Consider the following 12,890-nt stretch of genomic DNA (forward strand, 5'->3'; position numbering starts at 1 on the left):
ATTTATATTGACATCACACAGAATCAAAGTATATGTGATCTTTAAAAAATCATCCAGGCAATTCTGTATGCATATGTTCTATTTATGATAATATATTTTTATTTCAGTACACAAGAAAAAGACCTTGGTAAGGAGCCGACATCCACAGTATCAGTATGTGAAATGGTCTAAGGGCAATCATGACATCCAGCAAATATCAAATCATTTAATCATCTGTGTAACACCTTTAATAGACAACTACTATGTAAAGTGCGTTCTCTAAACATCTCGCTGTGGCTTAAATGTGAACTCTACACCCAGTTTAAAATCTGTGCCTGCACATCTCCTGCTGCAGCGGGCAGGACCAAAAGGGGCAGTCCAAACTCTCAGCTCTGCTCCCCAGTCCCACACAAGAACAAAAGTTAACCTTATCCCAAACTTAGCCCATTTAACTTGAGAAAAAATAAACACGGCTTGCATTTCAGGAGGATTCAGTTAACAATGTGAGAATGATTTCCCAAAGCATTGTGAGTCAGAGAACTTAAAACAAAGACATTATATATTTCAATTTTATAACTTACCTGATACAAATAATCTTCAAAGACAAAATAATAATCATCATTGCTTGCTGTCAACTTCACATCCTATAATTAAAAGGAGAGACTACTGAAAAGAACCTACATAAATATGTCTATACTACTAACACATATATGTGATGCCTAGAAAGAATACTAAACTGGTTTTACTAATTTATTATAGTTATAAAATTCTCAATTAAAACTTAATCACTGCTCTAAATTTACTTGACTAATATAGAACATGAGATATTATTTTACATCAAATTGTTGGCACTTTTTTTAGGTTTCATTAGTAATTCCTTAGTATTTATTTCAATTTCTTCTGCTTTTAACCTATATTTAGGTAACTTAAAACTGAAAAAGCAGATGTAATCATAACATCCAGAAACAACCATTACAATCTGGCCCCAAATTACTGTTCCAACCTCACCTTCTATTATTCAGGTCCACCTTGGTGCCATACCTTTGAAATATCAAAAATCTTTCAGCCTTTGTAATTATTCACTTACAAGTCATCACTTATTTCCAGACAAAAAATAAGACAATGTTTATCTTTAAGAAGTGCAATCACATCAGCAAAAAAACATACAGCGTAGAAATATGGGAACAATTACAAAGAAATATTGAAGAAAATCCTGATAATATTGCTTAGTCTACAAAATTAAACTGTGCTATTAAACAAAGCATCCAAAAAGGAGAAGATGAAATCAGATGATGCTGGAGGTATCTGAATGTGTGTTAAGTCTGGCAAAACTTAAAGACACAGATTCAGAGAAAAGAAAGGGGCCAGTCTCCTGTCAGAAACGACATGGGCAGAGGTAGAGACACGCACTCTCAACAGGGACGATAGTGCCTCTAAGGGGGTGACAACTGGTTCTTGGAGACCAAACATTTTGCCTGTTAGAATGGCTCGTGCATCTCCAAGCTTATCCCTATCCAACAAAATCTTTTCTTTGGTATTTAATTTTTATATTAGAGAAAAATTAGTTACCTTTAGGGGGTAACAAAAAGGGTCCTGGCTGATGTGGCTCAGTGGACTGAGTGCTGGCCTACGAACCAAAGGGTCACCGATTCAATTCCCAGTCAAGGCACATGCCTGGGTTGCAGGCCAGTTCCTCGGTGGGGGGGCACATGAGAAGTAACCACACACTGATGTTTCTCTCCCTCCCTTTCTCTCTCCCTTCCCCTCTCTCTAAAAATAATAAATAAAATCTTTAAAAATATATAGTCCAGAGAAAAAAACATTTAATAATTTAGCTTAGGGAGGATTTGACAATATTCTATATTTAATATTGCTTTTCCATTTATTCCCTTAACTACTAAAATAATTGACTTTTTTTCCAGTTAAATTAAAAATGAGTCTTTGCCAAAGGGACCTGTAATGAAACTTCAAATAATTTTTTACAATGTTCATTCCCTCAAGGACTGACTTTAATAATGTTTGGGGTTGTTTCAACAAGACCAGCAGAGCTCAACTAACACAAATTAGGAACAATCAGAGACAGATTTCTTCCTAAAAAGTTCACGTTGTAGGCAGTCTGGATTGATTCTATCAAAACTTCTATTTAGTTCAGCAGACACAAACTGTCCACCTCTTTCTCACAGCAGATTTTCTTTACTGATTCAAACTGAACTGCATAGTGGCAGTAAAGAGAGCTCTCACGCTAGCATGCCGTGGTTTTCTGAGTTTCTCTTGTGTGTCTTCTCACCTGAATAGGAAAGGAGCTGCAGTCTTAAAGCCAAAAGATCTCTCATGCTGTGGCTCACATAACAGCCTGAGCACAACCACGACCACAAAGCTAATAGTTGTACTGATGATCCAAATCTATGTAAAACCCTGTGAGAGTCAAAACTTTTCACCAGAAGACCGTATGCTCTTACACTGACTGGTGTGGTTCAGTGGGTTGAGTGCTGTCCTACAAACCGAAAGGTCCTGGGTTCAATTCCCAGTCAGGGCACAGGCCTGGGTCACAGGCTAGGCCCCACTTTGGGGGTATGAGAGAGGCAACCAACTGATGTTTCTTTCCGTCTCTTTCTCCTACCTTTCCCCTCTCTCTAAAAATAAATTTACAAGTCTTTAAAACAAAACAACAAAAAAGACTGTATCCTCTTAACTCTCTTAATCTTTGCTTTCTGTACAGCATAGTTGTTAAAGGTGTGGTTGAGACGTCACATTGCCTGAATTCAAATCTTTACTTTGCTACTCAGCATGTAAATTCAAACAAATTTCTTTAATCCCCCTTTACCTCAGTTTCCTCTTGTGTAAAATGCTAAAAATAACAGTACTTCCTCTTTTATCACAACACATGTCAGCATGAAGCCAGTAAGGGAACCATGTCAGTATCACTTGGGCTTGTGTCAATTCACATACAATTTTTCTTTCAAAAGGAGAGCCCAGCCCTGGCTGGTGTAGCTCAGTGGATTGGTCGTGGGCCTGTGAAACAAAGGGTCACTGGTTCAATTCCCAGTCAGGGCACATGCCTGGGTTGCAGGCCAGGTCCCCAGTGGGGGACACATGAGAGGCAACCACACATTGATGTTTCTCTCCCTCTCTTTCTCCTTCCTGTCCCCTCTCTCTAAAAATAAATAAATATTTAAAAAAAAAAGGAGAGCCCAGACAGCAGAAATTATAACTGGGAATGGAAAAGGCCTTCAGCTCGGCTGCTGCACCAGATTCCTCTAACTGTATCTAAGAAGACTCAGAATGAATGACTGCGCGGTGGCCCCCTCTCCAGAAAGGCACACCCCAGCCTTTCTGCATCTCCTCCATGCCCCCCTTAGCAGCAGCCCCAGTAGCTCAGCCGACCACCTCCATCTGCATTATTTTAGCACTTCTTCTTCAGCATTTTTGTACATTTTAGCCGCTTCTGCAGGAACAGCCTGCCTGAGCTATACAATTCATCTCCCAAGTTACCAATTATTGTCTTTGTTAGTGCTCTGGTTACAAGTTGCAAAAGCTACCCCAACCCTATTTTTCCCATAAGCTCTATTATACTTAATGCATGATTTTGTACAATGCAAGTTTTTTCCCCAGGAAAAAAAATACATTTATCATTTATAGCCTACATGCTGGTATCTGCTACTCTTAAGGTAGCTGTCAGGATCAAATGGCACCCTATGTAGAGCTGGAACGCTGCATGGCGCATAGCGAGTGGCCACCAAAGGCCAGTTGTCGTCATATTCTCCCAGACATGTCTTCAGGCCCTCAATGTAATGTCCTCTTCCCCGTTTCTGAGACTTGAAATACTATACCCTTCTCCTCTACCATACAAGTTCTAAATTTAAAATCCAAGTGTTTTAAATAGCCTAATTATTAATCCTGAATCACTGATATCCTATATCATGCTTACAGCATCTACATCTTAACTCCCTGTCAGATACCTAAAGTCAAAAACTCAATGTATCCCTGTTATAACACTCGAGACGTGATTAACCATGTGCCTAGAAATTAAAGAAATTAAAAATAAAAATGACTTTAATACTAGAGAACAAACAAGTAGATCCTAAAGAATGAGGTAAATAAAAAAACATTATAGTCTGATGTTTCTTTCAGTTGCTTTTTTAGTTTGTGGGGTAAACCTGAATTTATAAGGATAAGAGACGCTTATCATTCTCTTGATCAAAAACTGGGAGGACCAGGAAGGAGTCAGGAGGACAGCTTCAAAGCGAAAAGTCACATCGGACGGAGCCCGCGAACTCTGAAGGTCAGCCTTACCTGGGTAAATACAGGGGTCACTTACATATACTTTTCCCAGGTTGGCATGTATCATCACACATAGTGCGGGTCCTGCATGTTAAACACTCTCAAAAGTATTTTAATGATAATAATGTTGAGATGAAAAAACTATGAAAACTTTTACTTACTTTATAAATTAGACTGTCCACCAAAAGGTCATGTTGTATCACATTGGTCTTGAGCTGCTCGTAGTACAAGATATCCTGGAGTAAAAAGTAAAACAAAAAAATTAAAGGTCAATCACATTCATAAAGTCAGCTCAAACTTTGCCGAATAAGAATCATTAACAGTGTTATGAGCACTAAGAGGACAGGGACTTCGTTATGTTCAAAACTACGTTTTCCATGCCTGGCCAGTACTAGATGCTAAATTATACCTAATCCTGTTACTCAGGACAAGACCTGGCTCCGCATTCAATCAATGCTTCTTAATCTGATTAACTATAACTTAACTTTAATAGCAAATACAATAGTTGTTAAGTAATAACTAGGTGCCAGGAACTGTTTCACTCGATATACATGAGTTAACTCATTTAATTCCATACCAGCAAAATACAATGGTTCAGTGATTGTTGTTCCCATTTACATTTGAGAAACTGAGCCCCAGAGAAAAAAGTAAGTTGTGGTTGCAGGCCATGAGGTAGTAAGATTTGATCCCAGGGAACCTGGCCCTAGAACCCACACCAAAACCAGAAAGACTATTCTACTGCCTTTCTTTTTGTTTTCTTTAAACACAATTTTTAATCAAGAAACAAATACATAGCTAACTTCATTTTGACATTTTTAAAGACTCAAGCATTTTATTTCATTTTTTCTATTACATCTATCCCCCTTATATCCATCTTCCCCCTGCAATCACCACCCTGTGCTCTGTGCCCATGAGTCCTTTTCCCTTTTCCCTAAATCCCTCCCTGTTAAACACACCCCCATAGCTGTCACCCTGTTTTCTATCTATGAGTCTCTCTATTTTGCTTCTTAGTTCAGTTTGTTCATTAGATTCCACATATGAGTGACATCATAGGGCATTTGTCTTTCTCTGACTTATTTCACTTAGCATAATGTTCTCAGGTCCCTCCATATTGCTGCAAAGGGTAAAATTTTCTTTTTTATACCTGAGTAGTATTCCATTGTGTGTGTGTATGTGCGTGTGTGTGTATCTCACAGTTGTTTTATACACAAATTATTATAAAATAAAAAGTTTAAACACACTTACTACTTTTACTAGTAGTCATCCCAGGGATGGTTATCCCTGACGATTTACTGGTAGTAGAAGTAGTCATATAGCATATGAAAGACATCAGTTTTTTATATTAGAATATGGTCCCATAATACTATAAAATCTGATTAATTTTCTACAGTGATAAAACTAGGCTGTTTAATCTAACAGAGAATAAGAAATAGGAAGAAGAGAGGGAAGATAGAAAGGAGAGAAAAAGGGAGGAAATGAGAAAAGTGGAAGAAGGAAGAGAAGGAAAGAGGGAGGAGGGACTTGAGAATGTAATCCAGTCAAGCATCAGGTTAAAACACTCAAAGTAAAGGTTAAAGAAAATGAATATAGTGGGTAGTAGTTGTGTTGAAGAGAGATGGAAATATCATCTCATTGCTTTAGCTGACCCCTGTGTTCCTCCAAATCCTTCCATTCATGTCTTAGCTCCTTTAGCCCTGGTTTTCTCCCCTATCCAAACTGCTTGGCTCCATGAGCACACACCAATCTGTGTGATTCTTCCTGAAGACAGTTCCTCAAACAAGCAAGAGGTGTTGTACAGGGTCGTCTGGGGAAAAGATGAGTATCTGTCGCACAGCTGCCTTGGCTCCTGCTGTTCCAGTCATAGGGGGCATTTGCCAGACTATGGTAGAGTGAGTAATTAAGGAGATTAAGGAAGTAAGAGCATCCACCATAGTCTTTTCTTTCGAAAGTTCAGGTGTAAAAGTAGAGGAGGCAAGAACAAGTGCTGATGTAACTAAGTTTACAGGTCTGGTGGGAGGGATTTGTTAGTTTCAAATGTTTTTCAATTTGAATTTGCTAGTCATCATTAGTTTCTTATGATGACTTCTGTTTTCTCTCAGTAGGAGGAGGGCATTCCGGTATGGTCGGAAAGAGTGAAGGTCAAAAGCAGGCACTCAGAAGATTAAGTGAGGTCATTGGGAAAATCAAGGTCAGGCACTGCTGTGGACCGGGTAAAATGAAGAATCTCATAAAGGAATCACTAAAGAAAACCTTAAATGTTAACACTAGTCTTGGCTATTTTATCAGTAAACAAATACCCTAGAAAAGTATAAAAATTTTTCTTCTTTTGAATTATCAAGCTTATATTATGCAAAATATTTTAAAATATGAAGAATAATTTCTAAATATACATATATTGACACACATAAGAGAAAAAAATCAAAGTTAGATAATGTTTTAGTGAAAGCACTACATAATTACCAGGAACTTAAAGCATAAGATCTAAAGTCTTTTTATTGAGGTAAAATTTTTAAAAACTGTTTTATGGATGTAAAATGTTCCATTTATCTCTCTGACACCTCAACTTTGACTGCACTTGTATGTGTAGCACATTTTAAGTGATTTAAAAGTGGGTGAACAAAAACCTCTGATTTAATATTCTGGAAAAGAAGTATTCTCCCCCTCAACTCATTTCACCAACAATTACTTTGGAACTGCTATATAGTTCATTGAGGTCACACTATTATAGCTGAAAATAAGAGTAAGGGATGGAAATTGTTTTATTCAACAAAATCAGTATCACTTTTCTGAAAATATAAATTTCTATTTACAGACTTGTCATTTTGCATTAATTAAGATGACTCTTCGCTCCCAAGATGCAAGTGTAAAAAACCACTTATATCATTATATAAACAATCCCTATCTAGGATTACTACTTTCATTCTAAGGTGACATTTCTGGAAAGTTGTTCTGAAATGGCTGTGATTAGTTCCTCTGCGATCTCGCCCCTGATCTAGGAAGGGAGCAGGTCACCTACCCAAGGAGAGCAGGACGAGAGTTACAACCACTGCCACAAGAGCTGATACACTTACAAAACTGCCCGACACACACTCAGATCTATTTTTTGAACTGTTACTTCTAAGCATCACCACGCAAAACTGACAATATCAGTTGGTCTAAAACAGCCCTGAAATGCATCACAAGCTTTACTCTTTCAAAAAGAAGCAGGTTGTTTGAGGCAGTGTTGTTCACAGACGTAGGTTTAAAACACACACGTGTGCATAAGTAACCTATAAAGGTTAGAAGTATAGTTTTTGTAATAATGATATCAGACTTCTTAAAAGCTGATTATAGATTATAATTAATTTCTAACATAATTACATGCAATATGTAATTATTATTATTACTACCATTAATGGTGACCACTGATATCAGGCAGTGTGTTAAAAGACTTATAGCATTATTTCATTTAATTCTCCCAACCACTCTGGGGTATAAATAGTATTACTTAGGTTTAAGTATAATTGAGGTTTGAAAAAAATTTAACTCACTCAGTGACATATTTCAAGTAAGTCGGGAGAACTAGGAGTAGAAACCAGGACTAGATAATTCTAACACCCATGCTTTCAACCACTAGGCTAGGGAACTAGTAGTTTGCATCTATTAAAATATTTAAATGAATGATTTACAAAAAAAAAGTCCCCACTAAAAATACTTCAAAACAATGTCTTGTGTAATTTTTCTTTATCAAATCTATTACTGTTTGTTGGTGATTTCTCTTCATATTCATTATATTTCCTAAAATAAAATTTTCTTATATTTAAATAATATTCCCACATAATCTGTCAACTTTTATAACCGTGAAAATAGTACATATTTGAAAAATAACTATAGACCTGGCCAGGTCGCTCAGTTGGTTGCAGCACCGTCCCACGCCCCACGTTTGTGGGTTTGATCCATGGTTGGGGCGCATATGGGAGGCAACCAGATCCGCGTTCCCTTCTCGCACTGATGTCTGTCTGTCTGTCTCTCTCTCTCAAACCAATGCACATGACCTCAGGTGAGGACCACAAATAAAAAGTCACTGCAGTGACAAAGTACCCATTTACTTACACTGAGCTGCCGTCCTCCATTGCTGCCACACGCCTTCACGACCTAAATCGGCAGACTCCATGTCTTAAAATTCTACTGACTGTTTTGTTATGTCTAAGTTCACACCAGCTATTCTTAAAAAAATTTCAACGTTAAGCATGGTGACTGAATTATGTTAATAATTGTCTTCGACTCAAAACCGTAGTGATTTTAAAAACAAAAAAGACGGAAGACATCAGACTAAAAACCGAAAGTATTCCCACTTAAAATAATTTGTCTTTGAAAAATAAATACCAGCAGGAGACATTTGGCTAGTCCTGCCGTCTTCTCACCTCGGGCCGACTGGAAACGTTCAAGAGCAGGGCCCACAGCTCCGCTCTCAGCGCCGTGGGGCTGCCCTGTCGCACGTACTGCTGCGCGGCGGCGCTGTCCTGTTCCGCTAGCACTGGCGAGAGTCCACGAAGAGCTCATCAGGCACGTCGTAATGTAAGAAACAACCCTGGAGTCTTTCATTAAAAAGCCTCGGGGAAGTTACCATTCCGTCTTTCTACCTAACGTATTTACCTCTGCCACGACAGCGACAGCCTGCTTTCGCGCTCCGCGTTGTGAGCGGCGCTATTTACCGCCCTGTCCTGCGAGGTGTGGCCTGGCGCGGGCGGTGGCTGCCAAGCTGGAGACAGCTTCGCGTTATCTGCGGCTGCGCGCACCTGAAACCAGGGCTGCACATGCGCAACAGTGTTTGGATCCCATGATCAAGTGAAGTCATATCTCCAGAAACCCTAAATTTCTTGTGCAATATTCTAGTAAGTCATGAATGTTGTAGAATGTTGGAATTACTATGGTATTTGAAATGTTTACTTGGCTAAGAATTATAAAAGATGTAAGATATCAAATCTCTAAGATGACTTTTTAGTTATATGCCAAAAACAGAGAACAGGGATTTTTTTTTAATAACATTTTTTTAAAGATTTTATTTATTTATTTATCTTTAGAGAGGAAGGAGAGAGGGAGAGAAACATCAATGTATGGTTGCCTTTTGTGCGTCCCCTGCTGGGAGTTAGCCTGCAAGGAACAGGCCTGCAACCCAGGCATGTGCCCTGACTGGGAATGGAACCGCGATCGTCTGGTTCACAGGCCCGCGCTCAATCCACTGAGCTACGCCAGCCGGGGCCGAGAACAGGGATTTTTAAAAGAAAATAAAAAAGATCTGCTAACATTTTAAGAAGGCCAAAAATTATTCATGAGCAGTCAAGTTCATAAAATCAATATATTATACTTTGGCTTTCATTTTCACTTTTGTTTTCTTTAATGAAAATACCAGTTAAGTCTGGAAATAAAGCCCCTTCTTCCAAAAAAAACAAAACAAACATACAAGACAACCTCTGACATTTGTCTAACAGCACTGTTTTCTTATATTTTCTTTTTAAAAGAAAAGGGAAAAATCTTATATTAAGTGAAAATGATCAAACCAAACCAAAGCAAAGAGATATACCATTTTAAAAAGAAAACATTTTAATTTGCAATTGTGTTTTACAAAGATACTAAATCATACAAATGAAGTTTTTAAGCTACATATGACTTTGAAAAATTGTATCAGAGAGTTTAGAATATGACAATATAATTGCCACAGAAAGTTCATTCTGACACAGACTTATTTGTAGTTCACATTTCAAAGATAAAACAGCATTTACAAAAACAAAGAAAAAAATCTTCAGAAGATGGGGAATAATTACTTCCCAGAACACTAGGAGCCGCTTCAGTTATTAAGTCTTCCATTACAAACAGCGCGACAGTTACATTTTCTCCTCAGGCCGGGGCATATTTCCATTAACACTAATGAGAAGTGTGTGGGTGCATCAGAGAGAGAACCTGCCTCTCTGATTTTGAAATTAAATTCTACTGCTGCATGGATTAAGCTAACATCCTTGAAGAATGTGCGTCTGCATTTATTTCCTTTTAGCGAACCATCTGTGTGCCTCTTCCTCTGACACTCACTGATGAAGCCAGAATGATGTACTTCCCCTTGTCTGAAAGGTTCCCATAGAAGTATTTATGTAGTTAAACATTTCTCCCTTCTCAGGTTTTAGGTTTTCAAAGACTACATTTCAGCTGGGGGTATACAACACAGACATTCACTTAGGGCTGTTTCAGTTTCAGAAATTATGATAAATATAATCAAAAGCTTACCTTTGTGCCCAATACGTACATGCTCATTTTCAAAAAGTTCTACAAGTGATCAAAGAAAATAAAATGATTAAACATAAATATGAACAGCCACATTTAGAACAATGGGTATAATTTTTCTGATATTGATACTTTTAATTACATTTTAAGCTGAATGGCTCTGTAGAAAACTATAATATTTCTATTTATATGCATAAAATCCTTTGTCTAAGTTGTTTAAAGTTTGTAGAAATTTTAAAAGTATATTTAGTCAGAAGAAAATAACTGACAAACTAATTTTCCTTTGTTAAAATAAAACAGTATCTTCTCAAAACACAAAAACCTTTCTGCCCATTCATCTTTTTTTTCCTAAAAAAAAAAAGGCAAAATTTTGGGTGACTGGTAGATGTCAGGGTGGAGGTGGGGGCAAAATGGGTGAAGGGAGTAGAAAGGTAAAAATTTCCAGTTATAAAATAAATAAACCCTGCGCACGTCACGTAAAGCACGGTGACTGTAGTTAATAGTGTATTATTGCACATTTGAAAGCTGCTAAGAGAGTAAATCTTGAAAGCTCTTATCTCAAGGAAGACTCTGCAGGGGGGTGCGGTGACGGTGCAGTGGTCAGCCTGCAGTGTACCCTAAGCCCGGCTCAGTATGTTGTGCATCTGAAACTAATACAACAGTGCGTGTCAGTTACACCCCAGTGAAAACACCATGTTGACAGCTTCATTTGCAAAGTCCCACTTCCACTCTAATCCACCAATAAAGCAAATCTAATTTTAGAAGCCTTAATATTACATCGGTTAAAGTTCCACTATAGAATGGCATTTAAAAAGATTATATGAAAGAAGCAAAGATCTGTTTCTAAAATACCAAATCAATGAAAAAAGACTCATAAACTAGACCAAATGAAAATTTAAAAGCTTTTGTTCATCAGACGACACCACTGAAAGTGAAAAGCATTGAAAGTCACAGCGTGGAAAATGTATTTACAATACACATATCCAGCAAAGGACTCGTATCCAGAACACATAAAGAACTCCTGGTAAGTCAATTAGAAAAAGACAATGGACACAAATAAGCAAAAGATTTGAACAAGTTTTTTACAAAAGAGGAGATCCAAAAGACCAGTAAACATGAAAAGGTGATTGACTATATTAGTTATAAAGATGAGTGATTAAAACTGTGTGAAATACACAGCTGCTACAACGGCTGACGTGAAAAAGGCCGACAATGAGAAATGCAAATGAAATGGAGCACACGAACTTCTCATACAAAGGCAGGGGGGGTGTAAACTAGTACAACCACTTTGGAAGACTATTTGGCTTACTAACACTGGATACAGGCATATCCTATTAGCAATTCATTCTCAGGTATAAAACTAATACATACACACATATATATCAAAAGGTATATGCAAAATTATTCACAGCAACACTACTGATAATAACCAAAAAGAGGAAACAACTCAGATGGTCCAGAACAGAATGAATAAAGGCGGTATATTCATACGATTGATTCACAGAGCAACAAGAAGGAATGCTATAACTGCACACAATACGAAAGAGTACATACTGTATGATCTCACATGTACAAAGTACAAAAACAGGCAAAACTTGTGACGTCAGGAGCCAGGAGAGTGGTTCCCCATGGCATGAGGGGGTAGGGGAGGCAGAGTCTGAAAGCGCGCCTAAAGTGCTTTTGGATGTTGACAATATTTTCTTCTTGATCTGGTCAGAGGTCACGCAAGTGTGTCCACTTTGTAAAAATCCACTGATCTGTCTACTTATGATTTGTGTCCCTTTCGGTATGTGTGTCATATCTCTATAGAAGGTATTTTAAAAATTAGGTCAAAACTAACAAAAAGGAATTGTAAAATCGAGAGAGAGAACTCTCAGCTCTTCCCACCTCCCAGAGACACTCAGGCTCTCAACTCCTTCCCTCCTCCCTCTCCCCACCACCGGGAAGGAGTACGGAGGAGCAGTTAATTGGATTTGTTAGATTCTCCAACAGCAATTAGTTAACCTTTTTGGTAATAGTCTGACATTATTTAACATAATTGGCAAATTGAAAAAATATACTGGTTTAATTTCTGAACATAATTCCAGATGTACTTTAGCTAAAAATAGAAGTAAACCTAAAGTCACACGGTGATTTAGTGAAGAAAACAGCCAAGTAATTAATGGGTGTAAAAGTATAGTAATAAAATCAACCAAAATATTGATATAAAACTCTCCTTAAACACTACTTACAACATTTTATTCAAATGAAGATTACTGAAAAATCCCCTTGTATTAAAGAGGCATGTGAAGAATATTTAACCTATGCTTTAAAATTACTTGGCCAAATTTAAAGCTATTTCAATAAAAAGTACCACATTAAATTAAATTCATATC

At 37.6% G+C, this 12,890-nt stretch overlaps 1 protein-coding gene across 6 annotated transcripts in view; it reads right to left on the reverse strand.

The window, feature by feature from the left end:
• TBC1D19 (TBC1 domain family member 19) overlaps window positions 1-12,890 on the reverse strand; it is a 113,641-nt gene that overhangs the window by 43,844 nt on the left and 56,907 nt on the right. For all 6 annotated transcript variants that reach the window (XM_037044742.1, XM_037044735.1, XM_037044728.1 and 3 more), the window contains 4 exons: window positions 10,519-10,557; window positions 8,664-8,776; window positions 4,422-4,496; window positions 561-623 (listed from right to left, as the gene is read on the reverse strand). In XM_037044742.1, coding sequence (XP_036900637.1) covers window positions 561-623; window positions 4,422-4,496; window positions 8,664-8,776; window positions 10,519-10,557 — 290 coding nt within the window. The remainder of the gene's footprint in view (window positions 1-560; window positions 624-4,421; window positions 4,497-8,663; window positions 8,777-10,518; window positions 10,558-12,890) is intronic.

This window comes from Sturnira hondurensis, unplaced genomic scaffold, assembly GCF_014824575.4.
Source record: "Sturnira hondurensis isolate 20B ecotype Veracruz unplaced genomic scaffold, ASM1482457v3 Scaffold0000780, whole genome shotgun sequence".
Classification (NCBI taxonomy): domain Eukaryota; kingdom Metazoa; phylum Chordata; class Mammalia; order Chiroptera; family Phyllostomidae; genus Sturnira; species Sturnira hondurensis.